The sequence below is a fragment of the Anopheles nili genome, chromosome 2, assembly GCF_943737925.1.
Source record: "Anopheles nili chromosome 2, idAnoNiliSN_F5_01, whole genome shotgun sequence".
NCBI classification, from domain to species: Eukaryota; Metazoa; Arthropoda; class Insecta; order Diptera; family Culicidae; genus Anopheles; species Anopheles nili.
The window spans coordinates 77,267,337-77,294,596 of record NC_071291.1 but is presented as its reverse complement, the minus strand read 5'-3'; the positions used below and the strand labels follow the sequence as shown (position 1 = coordinate 77,294,596).

At 48.8% G+C, this 27,260-nt stretch overlaps 2 protein-coding genes across 2 annotated transcripts in view; both read left to right on the top strand.

Moving 5' to 3' along the window:
* The first annotated feature begins 118 nt into the window (after nt 1-118).
* Nucleotides 119-2,455, top strand: LOC128730529 (protein deadpan-like). Its single transcript, XM_053823581.1, has 3 exons — nt 119-814; nt 1,122-1,217; nt 1,294-2,455. Exons 1-3 carry the CDS (start codon nt 602-604, stop codon nt 2,221-2,223), a joined length of 1,239 nt encoding a protein of 412 aa, XP_053679556.1. The 5' UTR covers nt 119-601; the 3' UTR covers nt 2,224-2,455.
* A 22,597-nt stretch (nt 2,456-25,052) lies between these two features.
* LOC128730702 (POU domain, class 6, transcription factor 2) overlaps nt 25,053-27,260 on the top strand; it is a 45,580-nt gene continuing 43,372 nt past the window's right edge. The window contains exon 1 of the mRNA XM_053823779.1: nt 25,053-25,153. The gene's annotated coding sequence lies outside the window, so the exon portion shown is untranslated. The remainder of the gene's footprint in view (nt 25,154-27,260) is intronic.

Genomic DNA, 27,260 nt, shown 5'->3' with positions numbered 1-27,260 from the left:
TCTCACAACCCAAGTTCCCACCAACCAATGGCCCATAAGTTTCGAAGTTTTTCCCCCTTTTTTCCCATCACGCGTGTGTGTGCTCCGGTTCTTCCACCGATTCCGCCGTAGATTGTTTACATCCTGTCGGAGGGGTCGACTGTTGCGTGTGTGCGTGTGAAGGTTTATGGGTCAGCTGCTGCTGTTGCTGCATCGCTGGAAAAAGGTGGCCATGGTCTCGGCGTGGGAAAAGAATCGTGGGTCGGAACCGACGTCTGGTTTGGCTGTCGCCGGGACGGAAGATGCATCGGCGTGCGCGCGTGCAAGTGAGAGGTGCGCAACGTGAACACGAGGGGTCCCTCGAGAGAAAGAGAGGTGCGGGAATTTGGTTAAATTGTTAATCATGATAATGTTTATAATGTGCCGCGGCATGTGCAACCGAGAATGCGAACATCGAGTGAGTCGTCGACGTGCGAGCCGGCATTCTCGTCTCGCATGCCATCGGTGTCGGAGCTCACTCACTTCTGTGGAGTTCGGTTGCATAGTTTGGACACGCGAATGCAGATTTCGTGTGTCAACTCCCTACTAATCGAAGCGATGAGAACTACGGCGGATCGAACGGATGTTTTCAACGGATCAGAAGAACCCAGGAAAGGATCATCTCATAGTGTACAGTGAAACATTTCCCGGAAGTGGAAGAACTGCAGTTCGGGCCAAAGGATTCTGCAAACCAGCGATCGAAATGGCCAACCCAAGCAAGCTGAATTCGCACGATCGGCAGGACGATTACGCATCCGAGAGCTACTTGCGAAGGATCAAGGCTGAGATACGAAAGGTAAGTGCGAGCAGTGAATAGAAGTTGGATAACACTTGTGCAAGTGAATATGGCTATCATAGAAAGAAACAAAGTGATGTGAAGTGGGAAAAATTATTCACTAATTGGGCTAGTGAAATGTGTAAAAATCTTTCCAGAAGGTGCGACAGCTTTGTTTCAATTGTGTGGAAGGATAAGACATGTGTATTATCAACTTGGTTTAATGTACAGTTCAACAGATTTAGGCCGAAAAAGGATTAAATCGTAAATTTCGTCAGCTCATAAGTGCATGTTGTAATTCTTTATTCCCGCTTTTATTCCATTACAGACTAATAAACCCATTATGGAAAAGAAACGCCGCGCTCGCATCAACAACTACTTGAACGACCTCAAGGGATTGCTGCTGGACGCGATGAAAAAAGACGTGAGTATCAATCGCCAGCTGTAGCTGGCTTTTCCTCCAAAACGAACCAACATTAACCCGGTTTTCCTCCACACAGCCCGTGCGCCATTCGAAGCTGGAAAAGGCGGACATCCTCGATCTCACGGTCAAACACCTGCAGGACATCGAGCGTCGCCGTCTGTCTGTAGCGATGGCCGTTGACCCAACGGTGCCGGAAAAATTCGCCACCGGATACCGCGAATGTATTGACGAGATAGGCCTCTATTTTGATTCGCTTGGCTCGGTGGACGAAGGATTGAAAAAGCGCGTACGCAAACACCTCGAGAGCTGTCTGGCCTTCCCTATGGGCAAAGCACCCTTCCCAGGCTTTGGTTTTGCCGGTGTACCGTTGCAACCTCCGGACGACATCAACAACAACACACACGGGCTGCTGAATCGGACCTTCGCCAACAACCTGTCGCTGATGTTTCCCGCGGGCATTCCTTTTCCCACGGGAGAACCATCTTCGGTGCCACCATTCCAGCCGTTTCCGTTGTTCACTTCACTGCGGAACACCTCGGATGGGATGTCTTCTTCAACCTTCCCGCCTCCGAGAAAGGATCCACCCACGGATAGATCCTCCCCGAGCGTGCCAAGTCCACCGGCAAGCCCAACCCCGGCACATCACGATGATTCCGATGACGATGAGAAAGGAACGACGACACTACGGACTCCGCTGGCGAAAGTTGCAGGCACACTGAGCGATCACAACATGGACCGGTTGCTGGCCATCTTTCCCACGCCACCTTCGCCGGAAGATCAGCCGGTACGGAGCCGTCTCGGCAAGCTGGGGCACAATTTCGGCAGCTCTCCCTTCATGCCAACGAGCTTACGGTCTTTTGCGGTGCGGGACGATCCGGTTGACGACGACGAACGGCAGCGGCGTGCCGGTGAGAGCAGCCAGGGCGAGCAAAAGGAACACTCGGCAGCGGCGGAGGACGACGGAAAGGATAATCCGGCAAACGGTGAAATGTGGCGGCCCTGGTGATGAAAGGGCGTATTTTGCACGATCCGATTTCGAATGAGAGCTTTAACACGATAAACCTGATGACAATATGCTTTAAATACACTTGTAAGGGCCACGGGAGACGAATTTCTAGGTTAAGTACGCCCCAGGGAAGCGATAAAGGGCCGCGTGTTCGCGAAACGGGCGTGGGACGCGTATAAAGATTAAAATGTAGGTTATTTTTGCCCTCGTGATGGCCACGAACGATCAAATAAACTGATGTGATAAAACAAGAATGAAATAATTGCTATTCTATCACTTAAAACACTTCCGAAAGGTCACTAGGGCTCATTTATGCGCCCTTTTGTTGATAAATCGTTCAAAGAATGCACCACACGGTAAGCTACTTCCGCCGCGAATGACGCGCAAAACGAAAGAAACGATGCGCAAAACGTAAGAAAGAGCGCGCACGATCGACCCCGCGAACGAAAAAAATACGGCAGCAAAAGTAACAGGAGCGCATGCTTCGAAGAGTCGAGCCGAAAAAATTTCGTCGGCGGAGCAAAATTTGCCACTTTAGTACCAAGAGCGCATGAGCAAAAGAGGTAACCCCGACTGGTACCGATCTTACGGGGGGTATACACGGCGCACACTCGATGCACACTCGATGTACACTCCGCACACTCGGCGCACACACGACGCACACTCGACGCACACTCAATATACACTCCGCACACTCAACGCACACTCAACGCACACTCGATGTACACTCCGCACACTCGGCGCACACTTGACGCACACTTTTCACGTAAGCGTTTTAAAACGCTAAAAATCGAAAAATGAAGCGTTTTTGATGCGAATTTTTACTGTCACTATTTTAAGCGGCCAATATTTTTGGAAATGGGAAAAACAGCTCATTTCAACTCACTTTTTTTGTACTTGATTTTCTTTGATCGGAAAAGCCACATTGCATAGGAAAAAAGCTAATTTACACTGTAAATTAGTGATTCATGACTAATAACATTTAGATCAAATGAAACTTGAAGCAGGACCTTTTTTGATGTGTAAAATGCTCATTTTCGTTCGCTTTTCTCGTTATGCGTTTTTCCTTTGCTGGAAAAACTATGATACATGTTTTCAAGCAAATTTCCACGGCTTAATTGCGATTTATTGTTTATATTATTCAGTACACATAAAACATGCTTCCGCAACTCTTCCGATGCGGAAAATGCAGCTTATTTTCCCTCGTTGTCCTCGTACTGGCTTTTCCCTAACCTGGAAAATTATAATACATAATTTGTAGTGGCGTTCTATTTATTTTATAGCGATATATAGCGATTTATTTTGATAATATTTAAATAACAAATTAAAAAAAATAAAACGTACACCATGACGTTTTCCGAGGTAGAAAACGTTGCTGATTTTCATTCGCTTTTCTCGTGCTGCTTTTTTCCTTACCAGAAAAATTATAAAACATAATTTGAAGAGAATTTCCACGGTTTAAAAGCGATTTGTTTTTGATAATATTTAAATAACAAATAACAAAAATATAACGTCCACCACAACATTTTCCGAGGTGAAAATGCTGCTGATTTTCCTTCTTTTATCTTGTGCTGCTGTTTGCCTTACCAGGAAAATTATAAAACATAATTTGGAGAGAATTTCCACCGTCAAAAAGCGATTTGTTTCTGATAAACCTCTTTTCCAATGGACAATCTAGCTCATTTTTACCTGATCTCCATCTAATGCCTTTTCTCTTGTCGTAAAAATTATGACGCATTATTTTGAGCGAATTTTCACGACCCAGAAGTGATTTATTGCTGTCGATAATTAAAACACATAACAAGACTTTCTACGTTGCCTAAAAGCTTTTTCTAAGTGGAAAATTCTCTTTATTTTTACTAGCTTTTCTCGAACTGAGTTTTTCCTTTGCCGAAAAAACTATGATACATAATTTCAAGCGAGTTTCCACCACCTAACAGCGATTTTTTGGTGTCGTTCTTCAGAACTGATACAACGTGCCCCAGGACCTCTTCTGAGGTGGAAAACGCTGCTCATTTTCATTCAATTTTTCCGTACCGGCTATTTCCTAGTCGAGAAAATTATAATACATAATTTGAGGGGAATTTCTACGGTCGAATAGCGATTTGTTGCTGATAATTTTAAAATAACAAATTTTTGAAGAAAAACATACCAGGACATCCTCCGAGGAGAAAAACGCTGCTCATTTTCACTCGCTTTTTTCGTACTGTGTTTTTTATAGTCGGGAAAGTTTAAATACAAAACTTAAAAAGAATTTCCACGGTCTAATAGAGATTTGTTGATGATAATAGATTGATTAAAACTTTAGACTAAATAAAGCGTGCTGTGGGAGTTCTTTCAAAATGGAAAATGCTGCTTATTTTCACCCTCTTTCCTGGGAATGCCTTTTCCTTCGCATAAAAAAATTATGGGGTATAGTTTCGAGCGAACTTCCACGACCCAGAAGCGGTTTGTTGCTGTCGTTCCATAGAACGGATAATTTAGGGACTTCCATCGTTGATCAGTACCTTTTTCGAGAAGGAAAATGCAGCTCATTTTCTCCCGTTTTTCTTGTGCAGCCTTTTCTTCGTGCCACGACATTTCCACGACCCAGTAGCGATACGATGATGTTGCTATTTAGATCAGATGAAATGGACTCAGGACTCTTTCATACTCCAGCACCTCTTGTGGGATGGAAAACACTGCTCATTTTCATCCACTTTTCTCGTTCAGCATTGCCCCCAACCGGAAAAATCATGATGCATAATTTCGAGCGAATTTTCACGGCCTACTAGCGTTGCTTTCGAGCATGTGTGTGTTTGTCCGTTTGCTCGATGACAATATTGTTACTATTAATTACGATAACATTTATCGCCGTTTGGGGCCCGGTGAGTGGGCGGGTGTGCGAAAGAGATAAAACAAAGATAAAGTGAGGCGATATTAATTATATTAATTAAATATTTAATGTCCCAGTCCCGGAGGCCGGAACTGAGCCCACGACCGCAGCCACAAACCTGTTCCGAGCGGGAAAGTAGTGGGAAAACATCGACATTATTATCGGTTGGTATGCAGCTGAAATCGGGGGACCGAAAAAAAGGACCCACCCACACCACGAACCGTGCAGGGAAATGCATAAAATAATCTAAACGGAAACGGAACTCCGTTCAATCCGTTCGATCGTTCCGCATCGGTTTTTCCTGCGAAGGGTTGCTGCGGGGTTGGAAGGAAGGCTGCATTTTTCTGGCGCTACTTTTTATCCGCCGCTTGGCATTTAAAACGCGCCGGAAACGCGACGGTGGTGAATAAATTTTAAAACAATCTTTATCACGGAAGCGGCCACCGGCCAGGGGGTTGGCAATTTTCCGCCTCATTTGGGCGCCATATTTCGCGACAGTGAATCGAAAGAATCGAAAGGACGATCGGGTCGTCCTTCCGCATGACGGACATCATTACAGCGGTGGTTCATTAGAGGTGGTTTGTGGGGGAATGGCGGTCGAAGGGGTGACAGTTTCCGGAGGAGCACCCACCAGGACCTCCCGGCGACCGAAGTCGAGTTCCACTACGCCACCGCAATTGAATATTGTGGTTTTCTATTTAAAAAGCACTCGCGCGTTTCCTGCCCAAGAGGGTAAACCGGAGTGGTAGCGAGGAAGGTGTGTGGAAAATATTTTAAATTTTCCACCTTTGTACGTCGCCGTGTCATTTGCTCCCGGCGACGCCTGAAAAGGACAAACCGAAATACACGTGTCCGTTTCGCTTCCCCAGTGGGGCGATTAAGCGCTCCGTAGGGTCTGCCCATCCGGAAAGGACCCAACGTGAAGGGCGAATGAACTCACCGTTGAGACCGATGTCCTGCCCGGCCTTGGCCCAACGGTGGAAAACCCACCCGAGTGCCAAAAGCCACTTGAAGTGTGTGACAAGTGGCGGTTCTTAACCGAGGCAGTCTTCATTTCACTCCTTTTTGCGCGGTTGTTTTTTTCTTCTTTTAAGTCCTTCTCACTCGCCCGGCGGAAGGTCCTTCCGAAAGGGACGACTCAACGGCAGCGCGGTGGCAATCATTTTCCCAGCCCTTCTCTCGAAGCACGCCGTTTGATTGTTTTGTGGCACGAAAACGCTCAACCCCCACGCTCAGGGGGTTGTTCGGAAAGGTTTTCCCACCACGCAGCCGGTGGGGTTTTTATGTGGTTCGGGTCGTCAAAAAAAGGATTGGAAAAACTCGAAAAATGAAGCATACACACACCGCTAGCCACACAGCCACAGACGTGCGGAACTCGAATCGCTCGCACACGGGCACGTGCTGGGCAAATAAAGCAAGCGTCAAAAGGGACGGAAACCATTATTTAACCTTCATCCGCATTTCTTCAACACAAACTTCCACCGAGGTGGGCTGGCGGCCGAAATCCTTGCACGCCCGCCGGTTCGTGCCACGTGAGCCGGTTCAGGACATGCCGGGTAGGGCGGGAAAGGACACCGACGATGGTTAATCTTCCGCTCGTTTGACCAGGGTCACGGATTTTGGACGACTTTCGCTTCCCGGTGCTGGACATGGTGGAACTGTCATTCTTGCTGCTAGGCAATGGTTGGGAGAGGAGTTGCCGGAGAAGGACTCTACCGGGTGTCGATGTCCTGGGGCCCTCCTATTCCCCTGCCTCGGGTGCATATTCTATTATATATTTATTCCCATATTATACAGCGAAAGGAAGCAACAAGTGGCAGCTCGTTGGGACGCTGTTTGGGATCCTTGCGCCAGCTCGCAACAAGGGTTTGATCGATCAGTGTGCGAGTTTCGTGTATTGATTGGGTTATGGATGTGTGTAAATTAATCAGGACCTACGATGCAGAATCGAACACCAATTACAAGCTTTTAAATGGAAATCTCATTTAAAACGCTTATTTTGCAAGAAGCTATTGATGTACAGCATAATTTACACTATGCAACTCTGAGCAAGATGATTCCATCATTAAACAAAAAAACGTAAAATCAATAAACTATGTCCTTAAATCCTGTTGTTTCCGGTTGGCTTCTAGGGCTCATATTAAAATACCGATTGTATAAAATCAATTGAAAGCATAGATTGGATCTGCACTGAAAACATCAAAGCCAGTGCTGGGCATAATGTCTCTGTTGTGACTATTTAGTCCCTTGTTTCCTGAAGGCTTTGAATTTCCGGGCGTTGAATTTCGATCATAATTGAGCAAAAGAAAAACCCAATCAACCAGTTCGGTGAAAGCGATTCTTTGAAGTGACTTTGTTTCCATTTAATTGTACGGACCTTTTGCGTTAACGTTTAGAAAAAAAAGGATATGCGAGTGAATTGGGAAAGCGAGAAAGAACACCAGCAGAAAGATAGTTAGCGGCGGTGGTTTTGGGGATGGATGAAAATCAAATCTCGTACTAATCACGAACAGAAGGCCACATCCCACGTGATGCTGTGTGAGTATGTACTGTCGTGTATGTCGCAGTACTTCGTGGTTTCGAATCCTCAAGCCAGTGGCATGGAGCGAGAGGCTCCGAAGAAAAGGATGTGCCACAAATCGGACATCAACAGCTCCGACCGCAGCAAAGCACTAAGCGGCAACTATTGTTTGTGGAGCACTGGTAAAATATCAGCTTGAACAAATACCGCTTGCACGAACGACCAGCAGGCGCAAAAAAAAAGCAACCCGTGATGCAATCCTTTAAAAGGATAACAAAATTCCTGAGCGCATTAATAACAAACCGTCCCCAACGCCGCACGGTTACCGGAATTTCACCGACGCGCCCGTTCGTATGTAAAAACCTGGCCAACCCACTAGCCCAAAAGCCGCCCCAAAAGCCGCTAAAAGGACCGCTCGAAGGTACCACCCGAAGGAGGGACTCGATTTTCGCGAGTCGATCGCACCGGCGGGCGCAAAAATGGGAATAAAGAATGAATAAATAAATAGCATAAATATTATATCAGATGATGATCAACGCTGCGGCGTTACTCGGTGCTCTTCGTTTTTATTTTTTGCACCCGCTCCACCAGCTATGTCCTGCACCCTTCGCTGATGTTGGCCCGCCTATGTGACTTGCTCCTTTTGAGTTGTTTTTGCGTTTTTAATTTAGATGATCCGGCTTCCTCGCTTTGGTTCGGGCTTTCTCATTTCACCACCCAGCGCGCCCAGAGCCAGTGGTCAGCCAGTGCTTATGCTAACTGTTTCTACTGCCGAAACAGGACCTCCCGCCCCACCCACGCAGGGGGAGGGAACACGAGTCCTCTATGTAGCATGACTTCTAACCACCTACATTTCACTTTTCTTATCGGTGCACGAAAAAAAAACCCAGCACCAGTTCTTATTTAGCGAAACAAGAAGCACGGAACAAAACAAACAAAAGTGATAGCAAAAAAATGGCGTCCCCTTCCCCATTCCACTTCGCGGGTGGGTGATGGGTGGGTGGGAGCATATGCAGCATACACGTTGCAATAAAACGCACACATCCCAGCCGTGCTTGGCGAACGGACCCGATGTCCTTTCGAATTCGCCAGCCGGACGATGATCGTTCGCTCTTTTCGTCATTTTTCCTTAGCCGGGCAGTGGGTGGGTGGGTGGGTGTTGGGTGCAAGCGGCGGAGGCCACACTGTCAAGTGACGATGTACATGGTTAAAAGCCAAAAAGTATGCAACACTTACTACTTTATATGTTAACTCGCTACGTACGTGTACGTCGCCGTCGTCGTCGTCGTCGTCATCGTCATCGTCGTCGTCGTCGTCCTGCCGCCAGGACATCCTCCATGGTGGGTGTGCGAGAGAGCACAAGCTGGCCATCGGTCGCAGCAAGCAATGGACCGGTCCGGTTGCATTCTATGCGATTTAGATTCCTGTCAGAGCGGGACGGCAAGCGATTCCCTCGATTGGGAGCGAGCGAGACGACCAACGCCACCGAAATCCCTCCACCGAGTGCGAGTGAGTGGGATGGCGCGAGGGCAAATAAAACACCGCACGCGAAAGTAGAGGCAAAAAAGGACACGGCCGCAGAAAAAAAAACAAGATCCCACTCCGTTTGGGCCGTGAAGTATGCAACGCTCACCTCACGCGCCGCAACTGTCAGGACCTCAATGTCGAGGGAACATTATACACTAGCGAACTGTACGTACTCTTGTGGAGCAGAAGGGATGTTGGGGGGGGGGGGGGGGGGGGTGGTGGTGGGATGGAGGATTGCTGGCCGGGATGGAGCACTATGTGACGTCCAGACTCACATCCTCGCATACACACACAGGCAAAACAATGCGCTAAATAAAATAATAACAAACAAAACTATTGCTTTTTTAAATTATATTTTTTGCCCCATCGTCATCGCCTGCGTGGTGGTAGTAGATGGATTTCTCGTCCTTGCTCGTCCTTGCTCGTCCTTGCACCGTCACCGTGCCGCAACAGGAAGCTCTCCCGCTCAGGAAGCTGATGACCACGACGATCGCGAGATGAATCGAGGAGTGCGGTGAAGCGGGTCAGGCACAAAAAAAAAGCCATAGAAAAAGGACGATTCCGGGAAAATATATGAACGCTTGTGAGAAACACCATCTCGCTTCGGTTTTCCCCGTCCACCGCACGGTTATCCTTGCAAGAAAAATGCCTGCCCTGTCGGCAGACATACATAATACAAATATGAGTGCACATTTTTTTTTCTTTCACCCCCTATCAGCCTGCTGCACCCCCACCGATGGGGAGGTTTTTTTCGCGCGAATGCTTTTTCCCCTTTTTCCGCCAAATGCCGCCGATGTCGATTGGTCAATATAATATGGCATAAGTTCGTTTTGTGCTCCCGCGCTGCCCGGCTACTGCGGGCTTTTACGCCGGTTTTTCCCTTTTCTTTGCCAACCGTCCGCACACACGCACACACACACGGCCACGGTTAGCGCACGTCGATTGGTTCGGACCGCGTTTTTTACCATCTCACAGTTCCCCGCCTCGGTGCAGTCCCCACTTTTCCTCCTCCAACGCCGAGTGCACCATGGTGTGCGGTTGTGTGGGTTCGCAAGCTTTTCCCGTCGTTTTTTCTATCGCCCCCTCCCAGCTCGAAGTGACAGAAAGGAAAAAAAACTCGCAACCGAGTGGATGCAGATGCAGATTTTGGGCCACGCGAAACAGGAGGACCCGGGAAATTGACGCACATGTCGCCGGGCGCCTCCGGGGTAGGGCCTAAGATTTTTTTCTCCTAACGTAAATTTTGAGCTCCCTTCCTTTGTGGAAGTGTGAGAGTGAAAGAGAGTGTGCGAGAGAGAGAGAGAGAAAGAAAGAAGGCAATGCGAAGCCGTTGCGTGTTGTAACGTTCGGACGAACGGAGACTTTCATCTGTCCTCTATGTGGTGCCATGGGGGGGGGGAGGGGGGGGGGTGATTAAAAGGGTGAAAAGAGGAGCCGATTTTTCCACCCAGCATCCGCATCAGTGCGTGTGTGTGTGTGCGTGCGTGCGTTTTCTCCGGCCGTCCAGCCAAGCGAGAGGCTTTTCAAGTGGTTGCGAAGAAAAACGATCGAAACAATCGCTTGGCTAGATTTGTTTCTCGTCCTTCGTCCTTTGTCCTTCGTACTTCGTCCTGCCCAACCTGCATAGGCTCGGTCAAGCTACGCACACATTGGCACGCACCGGGCCAGGGCTGACCCGGACACGCACATGGCTTTTCCTTTTTGCCTTTGTTTTGCGCCGAGGGTTTTTGTTCCTCCCGATTGTGTGCCTCGCGCCTACTTCGTCCTTTTTCCTTGGACCGCTTCGCGTTGCGTTGCGATGCGTCGTTGCACCACCAATCCAGGGAGGCTTGTGCACCCTTTTTGTACACTTTTTTTGTGTGTGGTGCTTTTCCATCATCCACCCATCCATTTCACCCCCGCAGGACGACGGGGCTCGCTAGATTGCTTTGGTTTTTCTTCTCTTGTTCGCCTGTTCTCTGTGCTGCGTTGTGTGCGAGATTGGTGGCTCGTTCGTTGGTGTTTTATTTGATGCTCCGTTTCGGGATCCAATTTCTACATCTTTTTGTCGTGTCGGGTTCTCGCTTTTACTTGTAGTTGTTTTATGTTTCTTTGTTTGTTTGCTTTTGTTTCTTTTTTGTTGCGCTTCGGCATCGCTATCTTGCTCACTATTCACTCCGGTGTTTGGCAATGGCTTTTCTTGTTGCGTTTATTTTTTGTTGCCCTCGCGATGTTGCATTATACAGTGTTTGTTTGTTGTTTTTCCTCGCTCTCCTAGCTGTCCCTCTTGCTTGCTATCTCGCGCCTTCTCTGGCGCGTTGCTCTTTGCGATTTTGCGTTCGCGCCGTTTGCCGCAGTTTGCGAGTGGAGCTCCTGGGTTTGTTTCTTTTTCTTTCGCGTTTTTCCACGGCAAGTGGAGGCCTTTTCCCTGGCAGGCGGAGGCTATAATAACGGCGGTGACGCCACCACCAGCACATCGTGCCCGAGGACGCCTCCTAGTCGCTCACAACACGCCTTTTATTGCGCCGCACTCGGTGGGAGGCTGCACATTTTTCGCCATCCGCCAGCCCGACCGGCAATCCTTGGTCGTTGCGCTACGGGGACGATGGTGGGAAATGCCGTGGCCGTTTTCCACGAGCACCCCTTTGACCGTTGGCTGGAGTTTTTTAGTGCGCGTTTAGTCCACGTCCGCGAGATTCGGGGTGCGTTTAATGGTCAACTGGTGTGCGAGTAGGAACGCAGCAGGACGCATCCTGGTGCGATCGATCACATGCTCTCGTTCTCGCGTCCTTTTCTATTGCAATCCCGAGCTTGGTTTTTGTTCTCCCCACGGCCAGTTGTTACTTGCTGGTTTTGTTTGCTTGGATTGACGTTTTCTTGTTTTTGAACCGGCCCGGGCCTGGCCCGCTTGCAGGAGGAGGTCCTTCGGTTCGGCTCGGGTTGAGGAAATAAAAATGCAAAACTAGAAAATAGGCGCCCCCTCTTCGCACGTGTGCGTGCGTGCGCGTGAGAGCAGCGTTGCTTGGGCTTTTATTTTGTGTTCTTCACCTGACGGGGGCGAGTCTTTCGAGCCGTCTTTTCCTGCCGAGGCCGAGCGAGCCCAAAAACAACACACAAAACCATACGCACATAACGCAAACGAGCAGGGGGGCTGCGATGTTTGGATGAAAAATCAAAATCTCAATTAGAAATATGAAATGGCCACTCGCCATTTTGCTGCGCTGCGTTTCGAAGTGAAGCCGGGAAACTCGAAACCGGCTATCGGGACTTTCCCGGGTCCGGCGGCTCATCGTATATTCCATTATTATGGACATAAATTAAAAAATTGCATTCAATATTTTCATATTAATTTAGAAAACGCCCATTTCATCAACGGAGAGGCGATTTGAGGGCTTTTACGTCTGGACAGGCAATTTCGATCCTTTTAAGCCCTATTCCGGTTGATCTTTAGGAGCAATCCTTTTAGCCACTGCTTTTGATGCAATTTATCTTTGATTTCGAGACTTACAAAAGACTTCTCTTGGTAAATTTTATTGTTATTTTAATCCATTTCAAACGAGCCGATATTGATATAAATACTGTTGCATTATACTCCATTATTCAGAGGTAATATAAATGCGGAAAACCCTTTATTTTCTCCAACTCTCCCAAAACACCATCTGCATCATCAGAAATCACCAGCGTGGCGGATCTAATAAAAATTAAAATATAAACTCTGCTCACTTAATTATCCCCAAAGGGTTCGTTGACAGCTCGTAGAGAAAAATAACGAATATATGAAGTGCTGATTATGATGTAGAAAGGATTCATTACGGACTTTTTTCTCCCCCTTGTTGAGGTAGGATGGAAAACCGGAGCAATGAAACATCGAAACACTTACACCCGAACCGTGCTCCGGGCGTCATCCGAAGAACTTTCGGATTCCTCCACACAAAGCCACTTGGCGTGGAAAATCGTGCCGAGGAGAAAAAATCGCCAGGAATATAAATGGGAGTGGATCAGAAACCCGTCAAAACGTCACATGCTTGCCGAAGAACAAAGTAGCCATCACCGCGGTGTGGTTTATTTCTCTTTTCCAAATTTCGAATCCAGAAACGATGCCATGCAGCGTGGACGAGGAGGATTTGCGAAAATGCGAGCTTGCTTTTGTTTCCCCACGCTGCCCTTCGGGGAGGGGAGAAGGCCCCCGATGGTGGCTAAAAATCATGAAATATGGAAATGATTTGCATACAAACTTAATTGAGGTTTAATTATAAAATTACATTCTATGCCCGGTGCGCCCGGTTAGAGTATTTACAGCTTTTACTCCTTTAAATATAATTAAAACGAGTTTTAATCGTATTCAAATTTTATGCAACCAGCGTCCGGCGAAGGACCAGGAGAATCCCTGCGACTTGCACCATTCCTACCATCCTGGAAGGGCCCGGCAAGTCCGCGAAAAAGGGCCCAGCAAGTCCGGTCACAATTAAAAAACCAAAGAAAACGATGACGTTGCCGAACGGGCGCTGGGCAAGTGGTAATTTTGCATACATTTTGCCACCAAATAGCACTCGTTGGCCGCGTTGGAAAAACCGCTGGTTTGTCGTTTTCCACCGGCTCAATGTGGGGGTGCTCCGAGGGATTTCGTCATAATTATTGTCTCTTGTATACATTTATCTCGTCTCCAGAACATCAATACCGATTTTGACATTCAGCTGTGGCCTCGAGCAAGAGTAACTCATGACTCGGTAACGGGGAAATCAAGTAATTATTCCTTAAGCGAAACGGAATGAAGAATCGCAGCTTGGTGAGGTGAATTTTTGATGATTTTTCGTTGATTTTGTACTGAGGATTTTTGGCAAGACGGATTGCTTAGTGGGTGGAACATGAACATGAATATGAGATCAATATTGTATAGTTTTCTCTTTATTCCTGGCATATTCCTTTGACAAAAATGCCTGCCCTACTGCATGCCTTTGTACACAGCTTCGGGCCGTTGTAATGATGCCATCATTAATCCGTGAAGTTCTGCACTTTCCTATTTGTACACCTTCTAACGGTTGCTTTCCCGCGAGGGCCTCGGGAAATGTAGAAATAATAACAGCAAATCCGGCAGATAAAACATCCACCCAGACGCCAGCCGTCGATGGGTTCACCTGCAGATTATTGTTCTGCTGCCAGAGTTCGTCACCGGAGGCGATGGACCAGCCCATGTCACTAAGCCACTCAACGGTGAAACCGACCACGCTGGAGTTTTTCTTTTGCCAACCCTTTACTCACGGCGCTTTGAGAGCGCTTTGTTCCTGGCATTCGGTATCTTTTTTCTTGCGAACCGGCGCCCCGGTTCCGGGCACTTGCTCCATTATTTAAACACAATTAGAAACACAATATGGAGGCGCACATAGAGCCGCAAGAAATAAAATTAACAAAGGCAATTGCACTTCAATCAGAGAGCGGCCCATCTTCCTCGGGGGTCTCGGGCGCATCCTTCCCACGCCAATGCACTTTTTCCGACACCTACCCGGGCCCTTTCTCAGTCGGCCTGGCCCACGGCGTCCCGGAAGCGATCTCGGCAAGGACCTATTCCTTTTCCACGTATCGGGCGGTGCTTTTTTTTCTCTTCCCCCGAAGGCTCTTTCGGGCTCATGTCCAAGTAAAGAACAACTCCCGCTCCCTACAGCAGCCTAAGAGCATCCGTCTGTTTGCAAAGGGCCGTTTTTTTGATGTTGTTTTACATACATGCTGAGGTGTTTTTATTTTCTTCTATTCCATCTCTTTCTCTCTGTCTCTCTTGGTCGCTTGTTAGCAACACGCGTTTATTTGCAGACGGTGCTGCGTGTTGGCTTGCGTGTGCTTGTGTGTAGACCCCGAGCCCTTTTGTTGGACAACGGCATGTCAACACGGTGGGTCCCGATCGTCCTGCGAGCCCTTCACGCCGGTAGGATGCGCTTCTATTGTGCATTGTGGAACTGCGAGCAGTATCACCATCAGAAGCAGCGGCAGCAGCAGCAGAAGCGTAAAGTCAAATAGTGCGAGGTGCTGAACAATAGCCGGTCGGTGGCTCGTACGCCTAACTTCAGAAGCACCTACCGGGAGCTATAATAAGATTTGGAGAGCTGCTGCTTTATAAAAGGGGTTCGCAAGCTCGTCCGGGAGGAAGGGACCCGTCCGGAAGGCTATTGGAAGGGACATATTGAACCATATTGATGCGGCAGGATACAGGGCGGCTCCATGCGGGTCGACACCTCAAGATTTTTACACCTCCTTAAGGAGCGGAAGTGTTCTCGTGAAGTTTTTTTTGCATCTTGCTTGCTCACTCTTTGTCTCTTTTCTCTGTCGAAAGGCGGAGGCTCAAAATGTTTCTCAACTAGCCAATTGAGGCATCCGGCATTCCTCACTGGTGTTACTTATGCATAAAAGGTTGAGGAATGGAAGAGAACATCTCTCCAAACTCCTTCCGATTGAATTCAATTTCCGTTCTTCACGTGAAACAAAGGTGAGCTTCGAGTTCAAATAGCCCAATTGGCTATAGCACGGTAAGTGGATGCCTTCCACGATGCGCTAAGATGAAATCAACCACAATCGCCTTTCGAACGTCTTGTGGGGCTCTCAATGCAAGACTCCGCACGCCAGAATCATTCCCTTTTCTCGTCTTCTTGCTTCGGAGTTCAGATTAGCCGATAAACACCTTCTTCCAGCCCAAGTGAACTGCCAAGCGGTTGTGTACTGGAAAATGCGCCCGCTTCCGGTGAGTCGTGAAATTAGCGCATTAAATGGCATAAAAGCACGGCAAAACCCGTCTCTGGTTGTCCCTCATAATGTATGCAAAACCAACCGACGAGCGAAATTGGCCGCGACGTGCAAACATCGCGAACTGCAGCATAAACCCGTCACACAGGCGAAGGCGAACTGAATCAGAAGAGAACCGAGCTCGTGGTGGGTAAGTTATCGAATCGAAAGTCGATCGAGGACGGTGAAAAAGGACCCAACCCCAAACGTCCGCCCACATCGACACACGAAGAAGCCCTCATTTGGGCCTTTTCGAAGGAGCAAAAAGGAATTGCAATCCGTGAAAGAGGGCTGAAGGAGGACAACCAAGAGTGTGAGTGAGAGAGAGAGAGAGAGAGAGAGAGAGAGAGAAAGATAATCGAACGCCAGTTCGGTTTTGGCCTCGCCCGGCGGTCCCGCTACCCCTCCCACCCGTACCCATCCCTGGCTTCCCTCACCGCGTCTTGCCCTGCCTATTAATTAGTGAAAAAGTATCGTGTAATTAAGAAAAATGCCACGTTTAATTGCTAATTGAGTTTCTGCCCTGGCTGGCAGCGTCGAAGGCTGCACCGCGGCACCGAGCCACCCCCGGAGCTGCCGTTTTAATCACCTAATTACGTGACTATAACATTTGAAAGGAATCGAAATAAATAAATTAAATATAGGAGAAAAATATTACGCTTCCGGCAAGCCCTTCGTCGGTGGTGGTGGAGGGACGTGGGTGTTGGGAGGTAGGTGCGATCGGGGCAAAGGCGATATTGTATGGTGAGCCTTATAGCGCCACATTCGCTCCATTCGCGCCGGGTGGTGATGAAGTGGAAAATGTGGCGTGCATGGGAAGGGCAAGACGAGAGAAAAGGAAAAAAAAGAAAGAAGGAAAACCGAAACGCAATGCCATGCAAAACCGGCGTTGCTCTGCTCCAAAGGTGACTACGATGGGTGCGTTTTAATTTCGTTCGCTTTTCCCCAGCACCCATGGACCGGGGTACAGTGACGGCCGGATTTTGTTAATCCTTTTCGCGGGGCTCGAGACCCAGTTTCTTACGATTGTATAACGAACGACATCTTATTTGGGTTCTGGCCAAAAGCACATTAAATTCGTTAAAGTTCTTCAATAGTTATGAGTTGCTTGAATATTTGTTTTACTTACGTAAAGTCTACATTAAAAACTTTAATTGTACCGTTTATGAGCAATTAATGTCAGTTGAATCGTGCAGGGACTGTAGGCTTCTCCTTCCCTACGGAACATTCAACACCACCGAGTACCGATGGTGGTTCGCTTCAGCCCACAACCCCTCATTGTGACGGCCGAGCCTCGCACTATCGTCCTTTTCCATTGCCGCGTACACCCAGCCAACGCAGGGGAGCGACATTTAAGCGAGCGAATTATTATTAATGAGAAATGAGAAATGGAAGAAGAAATTATAATTATTATTGAATTATTACGGCGCAGACCCGAGCACCGACGGACGGTTTTCCGCTTTTCTTTCGGGCCAAGCGCAAGAACCGTCGGGACCTCTATTGACACCTCCTGGAGTCAAGCTCGGAATGGGGACAGCTAAATTATGTTAGGATGCTTCTTGCCGCTGATTTTCCAGCGACCAGGTGTGTCGAATTGCAGTCAGAAAGCTCGCAGCTCGCGGAACTTCGGATTACGGTAGGGTTTATGTTTAAATGATTTTCCAAACTACGATTTGTGTTTCTTTCAGAATATTTTACCATCTTTTTCGATTGCTTTCATGATGTGAATCATTTGAAATACGTTGCCATCTACACAAGTGCTGATTTTTTACCTTTCATATTCGTTAAGCTTCCAGAAGCGCTTCAATAAATGTTCACTATATCACCATGCTGAAAGCATTATTTGCAATTATTTTTCTCCCTATTTTGTATATACGAATGATAAGAACGTCTCGAATGGGAACTCCCGCTCGAAAAGGTTAATTAGCGCTTTCGCTCGCTCGCGCAGTTCCCGAGTCCACGAATGAAGGCCGCCAAGGCGCCAGACTGCTATGCAAAGCCGGATCGCGAGCAATGCTAATGTTTTTCGTCCTGCTCACCTCACAACCCACCTCAGCAGCCCAGTGAGAGGTTTTCTGCGCTTAAAGCGGATTAGAAGCGAGCCCGGAATCAGCTTCGACACCGGCGGTGGCCTGATTAATCGCGACGCCATGGGTAAAGGCGGAGGTTAATGAGCTGGATTCGAGGAAGCGCGATAATATTGGGTAAATTCGTCGAATCAACCTCCAGGACAGCAGCTCCGACGAGCGAGCGGCACTGGTTCTGAAATCTGCTCGGAGTGGGTAGGGAGGATAAATTTGAATATTGCGGTGGAAAAACCACGCCACGAACCGTGTTGCATACTCGCAGCAGTCGTTTTCTTAAGCCCTTTTCTTGCCGGTTGTGCTCTACCCCGTTTCATGCTGTTGTCCTTGTCAGCCCACGTGGAGTCACGTTTTGATGCGTTACGCGGGAAATGCGCACATGTGCGTTCAATCACAATAAACCACCCATTGCACCATAAAGCATTACCGCGAGTGAATGGCCGGTCAATCGCATTGTTAAAAATGTGTGCTCTGAATCAATTATCCTGCCTGGACCGGGCGCTTGGGGTGGGAATCGGCTGAGCAGGCTCCAGGATCACGTCCACACCCACATGATGATGGCGGTTGGTATTTGTATACTATTATTTCTTCTCTTTTTTTTTGTTGTTGTTGCAAATTTGTGTTTAATAATGCTCGCTTTTTCAGTTCACATGACGCTCTCATCGGCCGGCCATTGGGGGAAATAGGGCGGGTTATCGATTCGTTGTACTATACCGACAGCAAAGAGGGCAGCAGGCAGCGAAAGAGAGCGAGTGGGAGGGAGAGAAAAAAAACCAAACGCGACTTGTAACTTATCATTTGATTAACGCCAGAGCACTCCCTCCCATGCGAATGAGTTATTGCTATTGTGGGCCATTATTGTGATTATGATAGCTATTATCATCGGGCTGTAAGCGATGTTCATTATTTGTTGCGCTGAGTCCCGATGGAAGGAGAGCGAGAGAGTGAGAAAGGGAGAAAAAAGGAAAAAAACGTTTCTCTAATCGAACGCAAACGCATGCCATGGGAGGCAGATGCTAATTTCAATTATATTTCCCGCACGGTGCTCGATTGGGATCGTTCATCAAACCAATTGGCCATAGTCGGGGCAAATGGTCACATCTAAAAAAAGGGTCTTGCTTCCCGCATCAAATAGCAACGCATCATACCATTTATAATCATCAGTTGTATAATTAAAACATTCGTAATGGCGAAACATCTCACCGCGGCTCGTCTTCCAGGACACGCGGTTATCCCAAACCCAGTAATGAGCCGCTCGGCCGGGCACGATGCTAATAATGTGTTTTGCATACTTGCCCGATGGAACGAGCCGGCCCGGGACCGGAACTTCGTCACACAAGAAATTATTGTAATCTTACAGCCCGGTCATCGCTCATCGCGCCGTAGAATGTCTCAAAAACGCCGCCCGGAAGCAGTGTCGCACCTCGTTTGCATATTTATGCCCACTCTCGCTGCTGCCGCTCGTGGTGTTTGTGTCCAAGGGCGGTGTGTGTGTGTGTGTGGGTGGGGGGGGAGGGAGGGAGGGCTGGAAAGGGAGGAAGTTGTTTGGTTTTGCCGTGGTTTTGCCCGGTGGACACATAATTTGCACCAAGAAGTGGACCCCCAAGTCGAGGTCGTGGGCGTCAAGAATGCTGCAGGAATCGTCCCGGGAAAGAGGTAACAGGAGAGTCAGGTTGGGTGGCAAACAAATGGAGAGGGGAGTAGGGTGGTTGCCGGATGGATGGACGGATATTTGGCATGGAATCGCCGGCTACTTGTACATGCTACTTTCGCCCAAGGAAAGGACAACGACCATTCTCTATCGGACCATCATTATCATTAGAAGGACGAACGATAGCGATGCGAGGGATATAGTGGGTTGGGGTTGGGGGGAGGAGGGAGAAGGAACTACCCGGAAGAAGAAGGGAGAAATCTTGCTGTCCACCACACCCAGTACACCCACCCCCTCCGTTAGCATCCCCCTGCGCATTGTTGCTGGCGATGGTGATGTTTTTGTTTATAATTTCTTCCATCCTTCCGTCCTTCCTTCCTCCATCTGCAGGCCCTATGTGAGGGAAGTTCAAATTCAATGTTCCATTCGGCTGCGATGAGCAAGAATCATATCTCCCTGGCTCACCCCACCCCCTCACAGGGGGAGGGGGTGCAAGGATGCGATTAAAATGAGGACCAGCACCAGAAGGGGAAGCCTGCCGGAAGAGGACCGATCCTGACCACTGGAGCACACGTACACCCTGGGCGATGGAGATTTGTGCTGCGCCGGCCAAACGCCAAAGACGAAGACGGTCTAGAGATGGACTTTTAGGCGGGGGTGGGGGGAGTTCAGGGAGAGAAAGGACCCACCTTCGCGCGGCTGCACTCTCGGCGAAAGCGATCCGGCTGGTGAGTGGGTGGGTTTGGACCACCCACTCGTCCTGGCCGGCTGGCTCGGTACGTGTGCACGGGCTATGTATGCCGGGGGACACACATACAGGAGTCGTGTACGTGTGCGTGTGCTGTACATAACCCGCCGAGCCGCGTGGGGCGACATGGACACGCGGCCGAAGGGTGAAGGGCCAGAAGGACGACAGGGACTGACACTCCGGCGGGCCATCCCAAGGCCCCCGGTCGGCAGAATTGTAAATCTATTTTAATTAATTAATTATATTCAAATTCAGAGGAGTACAAAATTAGAATATGCTAATGTGGTGTACAGTTTAATAGAATTTTGAGGGTGTTTTTAGGTGAGCGTCGGCATTGTGTCCTCCTTCTGCGGGTCGTCCTGACCGACCGAGCCCGATATCGACGGCACAAACCCCGGAAGCAAAGCCCGCCCCTGACCCGGGTAAGAAGGGAACCCGGTGTGGGATTAACTCTTTCGTCCTTCCACCCTGCAAGCGGGCGCCCGTATCGTCTTGCAGGCGCTGGATCGAAGGACGATCGTGTCTGAGCCGAGGGCTCAGGGAAACATGCGGGCAGCGGAAGGATCGGATCGTTGCGGGAAGCTGTCAGAGATTTTCAGTTCGTATAATTCAAATTCAGTTATTATAACACTCATGTAACGTCCCTCTCCTTTGGGCCCACCCCGATACCCCTTTCGCGTATCCTTCCGTTTCTCTGTGTGTGTGTGTCCGATGCAACTCCTCGACTCCTCGATCCATCTCGCTTCCTGGATGGCCAGAAAAGCCGGACCTTCACTGCATCGACCCCTGGCCGGTCTTTCTTCAACTTTTTTCGGACCCGGCATGCCCTCTCGCCTTGCATTTGACGATAGCCATCGCTTCAGCCAACGCAGCAGGATAACGATGCCCAACGCTCACTCTCTCTCTATCTCTCTCTCTCTCTCTCTCTCTCTCTCTGTCTCCCTCTCTCTCTCTCTCTGTCGCATTCACAAGCTTCGATGGCAGCCTAGCTTCATCTTCGTCCGAAGGCTCCATATCGTCATGCATGGGCATTATTTTCATCAACGATCACTTACGGATGGCACGGAAAGCTACTTTCTCAATTAGGGGTAAAAAGAGCGTGTTTCGCTCCTTGCTAACGGGGATGTATGCGGATTTCCTCAATGGGCTGCAAGCGCATCCTTTGGGATGTGAAAGCTAATCCTAATCATGCGAATTCGTCCACGTGAGTCATGGTTGCATTAAACGCCAATATAAATGCACTGCTTATGCATTCCTGCTATGCAATTCTCAACATTCCATGCACATGCCATGAGTGACGTGCTAATTCAACGTGCTAATATCTAAAGACGATCATATTTCATCGTATTTCGAAAAGGCTTTTCGCAAGATTAGGCGATAACGTTTCTGTTCTGCCTCGGGAAATGCATTTCACTGCAGTGGCGCGTATGTATTTCTCATCGCTAGTTCAACGAGCCAAAGTGCATGGGCGTAAATTTTCATTCGCCGTCACAGGTGTCCTTTTCTCAGCCGACAAACCGCGGGTGCGCCCGAACCCGCGTAAGTAGCTATTAATAATAATGGCAGCGTCGATAATGCAGCCATGCAGTGGGGCCCAAGAAACGGTCGGCTCGAATCGAGGACCCAATTAATTGATACGCTCGTTGCCGACGGCGAACGTGGCGAATCCACCGACCTTCTTCCGAGCTAGCGACCGTTGAGGACGCCAGTTCGGTAATTTGAATTTATGCCTTCGTGCTTAATTTGCGTTCACTCGCCGCTCCCGCGCGATGTTTACAAATGAAGCGGCGCATGCTCACGGATCAACCCTTTTGCGCCCTCCAGGATCGTCCTCAGGGCGGGCGCAACATTTCGCGCGCGCCTTTCCACGTGAGAAGCGTCGTTGTCGGCGTGACGAGCGTGTGTGTGTTGGTGCGGCGTTCGAGTGAGAAGGAGCGCCAGGCGCAATTAAACATCATCCTAACTGCCACCGTGTGGAACCTCTAAGGACTGCAACGGGACTAAAGGGCGCGAATGTGAGAGAGAGATGAAAAGCACAGCCGGCAATTGTACGATTGCGAGCAAAAGGACTGAGTTGTGTTGGTGTTGGACACCGGTTGTATTTTGCTTTTTCTGAATGAATTCGATCCCCCTTGCCGGTGGAAAGCGATGCAATTGCGGGTGAGCAGTAGCTAGCGAGAACGAAAGAGAGAGAGAGAGAGAGAGAGAGAGAGAGAGAGAGAGAAAGAGCACGGGAAAAATTACTTCGGAAAAGCCTACGGAGAGGCGAGTTGGTCGAGTAATCAATTTCAGTAGCGCCGGCGAGGCAGGGAAGACGTCTCGAATTGCAGCTTCGTTAAAGGATAAATAATATGCCCCCTTTTTTTGGACGCACACAGCCACACACACACCCGTGTGTGTGCGGGTTTATGAGAGACGTGGGAAAAGGAAATGAGGGTAGGATATGGCTAGAAAAAGCAACAAGATTGTGGGATTCATACAAGGATCTTACAGTATGGAAACCAACAGTATAATAACGATCAAATATAACATACAAAATTAAAACAAAATCAAATCCGCGTATAGCATAAAAACTGGAAATCAAAAAATTAAAGTAGGGTCATTATAAATCCAGGATCAATTAATACAAAACGTAAATTATTTTAACGACAAAAAAAGTCAAGAAAGTACACAAGACAATATGGAAAAACAACCGTCGAAACGGACGCACAACTCTCGTGCATCACTACGAGTGCATATTTTGAAATTTGCAATTGCAGTTGCGAGTGCATTCTCAGTAATGAAGGACGCACTTGGAGTAAAAGGAACAGATTCACGAGCGTGAACGAGAGAGCATTTCATCGAAAGAGAGTGGAAAAGTCCACGTAACATAACAAACATGCACGCTCTCTCAATCTTCCTTTCTCTCTTACTCTCTCGCGTGCAGCGACCGGGAATGAGAAGAAGGGTGAAAAAAGTTAAATTGTGCATCGAATTTGTATGAATGAGTAAGCAGTTGCATTTAATACACGCACTCCCCGAGCGTGGATGCACTCGGGGCGAGAGCGAGAGAGAAGGGGATGCAATTTATTGGGCCAGTAAGCGTGTGTGTGCGGGCCGTTCGTTTCTCGGAGTGCTTCGAACGTCACTTCGGCTTTTCGAGAGTTTATTACATACACTGATTAACAATCATAGTACTGAACGGGGTCATTTGGCCGTTTTTCCTATATGCAGTTAGAAATTACCAGTTGCATTAGTCAATTCTTTACGCACGATTGTGCAGAGTGCATGGCTTTTGAGCTTAGGTTAGTCAAATTTCAAACGCTTTAGCATTAAAAAATAATTGCCCTCATTGCATTTTCCCGATGCACTTTCCACAAGCGGGTGTTATTTGACACACTAAACGTCAAACGGTTCGTCGTAACCGAAAAGTTCCAAACCTACGCTCGCAGGGCTCACTGTAGTGTACAACCAGAGAGAAGAAAAACAACCGACCGAAGCGAGAAATAATATGCCGTGTAGGATGCGTCCCAAATTGGTATGCGTAAAGCGCAGCCCGCACACAGCCGCACTCTAGGGGTTGGTTAGGGCGGGCAAGGAACACGCATACACGCTCGTACGCACCCCCTGCAAGCGCAACGGTCGGTATTTTATTCCTGTTTTATTATGTATTATAATTATAAAATGACTAATACACGCTCCGCTCGGCCGGACACCATACCACCATACGCGCGCCCGTGTTGACGTGCTGTTGTGATGAAGCCGACGGAATAATAGACACATGTATGCCCGCCACCCCACCCACCAACCCACCCTGCACCCCTCACCATCCCTTCCAACCCCACCGCTCACCCCATCGCACGCGCCGAACGCGAAACAAAACAAAAATTAAATACGCCCAGCGCAGGGAAAAATTAAAAGCAAACGTCACTTCGCCAGCCGAGCAAGCGGCGTTCGGTTCGGTCCAGCAGCTGAGCGAAGCAGCATAATAACACTCCTTAGCGCGCCCGTTAGTTAGTCGCCGTCTTTAGTCTCGAGCTGACACACACTCGCAGCGGGCCGTCCGTTTGCTCTTGGGCCGCGCTCTCTCTGGTGCCGGTTTTTGCGTCGGCTTTCGTGCGGCACCTTTCGTATGGTGGCGCAAATCGGAGGGGCTTAGTGGCAGCGGGTCTCAAAGGAGCACTCGTATCCTTGCGTATCCTTGCGGTGGCCATCGGGGCCTATTCTGGCCACCGGGCAGGCTCGCAGGGCGTCCATTTTCAACCGCGAGCACCAGCTAGCAGCTGATTTCGAGTGTGGATTGTTTAATTAGGGTCGTGCGTGCGCGTGGTTGTTCGACGTTCACGTGTCACGATCAGGCTGGCCACGCCGAATGCACGTGAGAAACAGTATCCCGGAGCGTGACGAGTGAGAAATTCAAGTGTGAAGAAGCAAAAACAAACGTCCCATATCAAACGCTGCAAAAGTGTTACGGATTCTGCTCGGATAGTCCACACACAGGAGGCCGTGAAAGGCGTACAGTGAAGTGTTCTGAGGCCTGCTTGTCGTCATAGGGCGAAACGCAGCCTACTGTGATTCTCGGTGGAATTTACATCAGAAAACTAGCGTGCCAAGGGTGGTCTCGAAGACGTGCCAGAGGACGTGCATGAACGACGTGGGAAGTGTGTGCGAGTGCAACAAGAGAACAGGAAGTGCCAGTGGAATTTGTGGAAAACAGTGGAAAAACCGCCAGCAAAGCAGCCACAGACGGCGGGTAAATTCTCGCACTCCAGAGCGCGTTGTCTCAGCAGTTTCGCAGGTGAGTCGACAGCACCAACGCGGACGCGAGTGTCAGATGACGGCGCGTTCCAACAAGTGACGAGAGTCCCGAAGCCCGTGGGGCGACGAAAGCGCTATATACCGCATCAGCTGGTTCTCGCGAACGCCTCTCGCAAACCGGCAGCCGCTTTCTGCTGCTTGTTGCTGCCGCACGCGCCTTTTGGCGGTGGTCCCGTCGTCCTCGCAGGACATATTTATGTACACGAAATTTTGACGTTTGTGGATAATAAATGTATGCATGCGCTACATAGAAATCGCGCCGCTCACACGTGCCAGCACGTGCACGGGCGAAGTATATAAAAACAGTGACTCACCGCCAGGATTCCGTTGCCCGACCGACCGTTGCTTCTTTTTCCGTGCCTCTTTTTTCGGTTGGTGGTTCGGTCCGGCGCTTCGTTTCGGGATGGTTTTCCCGCTAACGGTTGCCGAAACCATCGCCAAAAACCGTTTGCTCCCCACAGGGGGATGCTACACGCACGCGGGAAAACTTGCATTCGAAAGTTTTCCACGCAAGCGATACCGATGCAACTGGAGATTATTTCGCCCGGAGGACAACAACGTTTGTTTGTGTTTAAATCTGTTTTAAGGATTGAACAACCGTTAGGTGGAAAATGCACCAGGAGGAAACTTATAATTCATTTTCCACTAAGCCACATACCCTATAAAATTATCCACAAAATACACTTAAGGTACTACATGCTGTTTTTGACCAACGGACAAGGATTGCATTTTGGTATTAAATTGCATTGAATTCCTTCGAAAAGGGTTATCTTTTTGGACCCTCACAAGCACCAATGAAATGGAAGAAAAAAGTCCCTTGCCACTGTCTTCCGCCAGCCTCGCTCCCGAGGGTTGGGTTAAATAGCCCAAAAACTTTTCTGCAACGTGAATTGGATAATTTATGCAATGCGACCCCTCGTCGCCGTGCAGCCGATGCCAATGAGGCTACCCATGGGGTTCGATTTGCCGCAAGAAGCCTCACACCGAGCACGTCCTTTCGCTTCCCTCGGGCCTTCCCATTTTCTAATGGTTATTATGCGAGGTGTGGCATTCTACAGCCGCTGCTCCTTTGTTGGGTTGCACTTTACACATCGCTATCGAGGCGCTTTGTTGGGTTCTAATACGATACGGGCGTAATAATTCACCAGAATAATAAGATACATGCGAAAAGAGCACCCACCAAGCACCTCATATTGTCTGCAGGGAAAGAACGGATGATATTGAATTATTAATTAATGAATATTTTCCCCACAAATAAGCGTGACTGTGGCACGCAAGCGACGGTATAGCTGCTTACCGATTTTATGGTGAAACGTTTAAACAAACAGTTGTAGTTTCCCACTATCAATAATATATTATTTTCTCCAATCGTCCGTTTACTGTTCAAGTATACATGTTTTATAACACTCACGTAGAGGTACGAAAATTGCTTACTCACTCCCATACCTTTGCTAGATTGAAGTGCAGTCTTTCCGTGAATTATCTCCCGATTAGCCCGCAACAACTACTGCATATATGCTGCACAAATGCACCGATGGTGTAGATTTTAATTTTCTATACCACCAGCAGATTCCTTCATTCGTAATGGAGCTCTCCACCCTCCACAGCAATCTTCCCTCCCTCCCGCAGGGCCCGTTTTCTCATCCCCAGTGGCTGGTTTGGGTTGTGCATCCGATTAAGTGCAGTAGGTACGCCTTTAAGATTTGGATAACCCCGGTGACCGCGTTGTCTACCGAAACATGGAATTGAAATTAATGCTGCTGCCGGTGATGTGGATATGCTTTTTCCTCGCACGCACCCACACGCACCCGGGCGCTCGGGCAAAGGCCCCACACAGGGCCCGGTGGTGGTGTGATGTTGCTGAATCTCACCCCGATTAGATAGCTCGGGCATTCGAGTCAGCAGTGTGCCCATGTGTGCCTCGCCGGCAAGCTGCCCTTTCGGGTTGTTCCCAGACCCCACAGCTCGCCGGCGGCAAGGGCAGCTGCAAATTAACCTCCCTTTACCCGGTGTGCTGGCTCCGTTGGGCAGCACGTGCGAATTTATGCTGCGTTTCCTTGGCGACGTGTAGCCGTGATTGTTGTCTC

Excerpts from the sequence above, each read along its gene's own strand:
- LOC128730529 (XM_053823581.1), top strand. The coding sequence starts at position 602 with ATGTTTTCAACGGATCAGAAGAACCCAGGAAAGGATCATCTCATAGTG. Across the intron at positions 815-1,121 it reads TCAAGGCTGAGATACGAAAG|ACTAATAAACCCATTATGGA; the intron begins GTAAGTGCGAGC and ends ATTCCATTACAG. Across the intron at positions 1,218-1,293 it reads TGGACGCGATGAAAAAAGAC|CCCGTGCGCCATTCGAAGCT; the intron begins GTGAGTATCAAT and ends TCCTCCACACAG.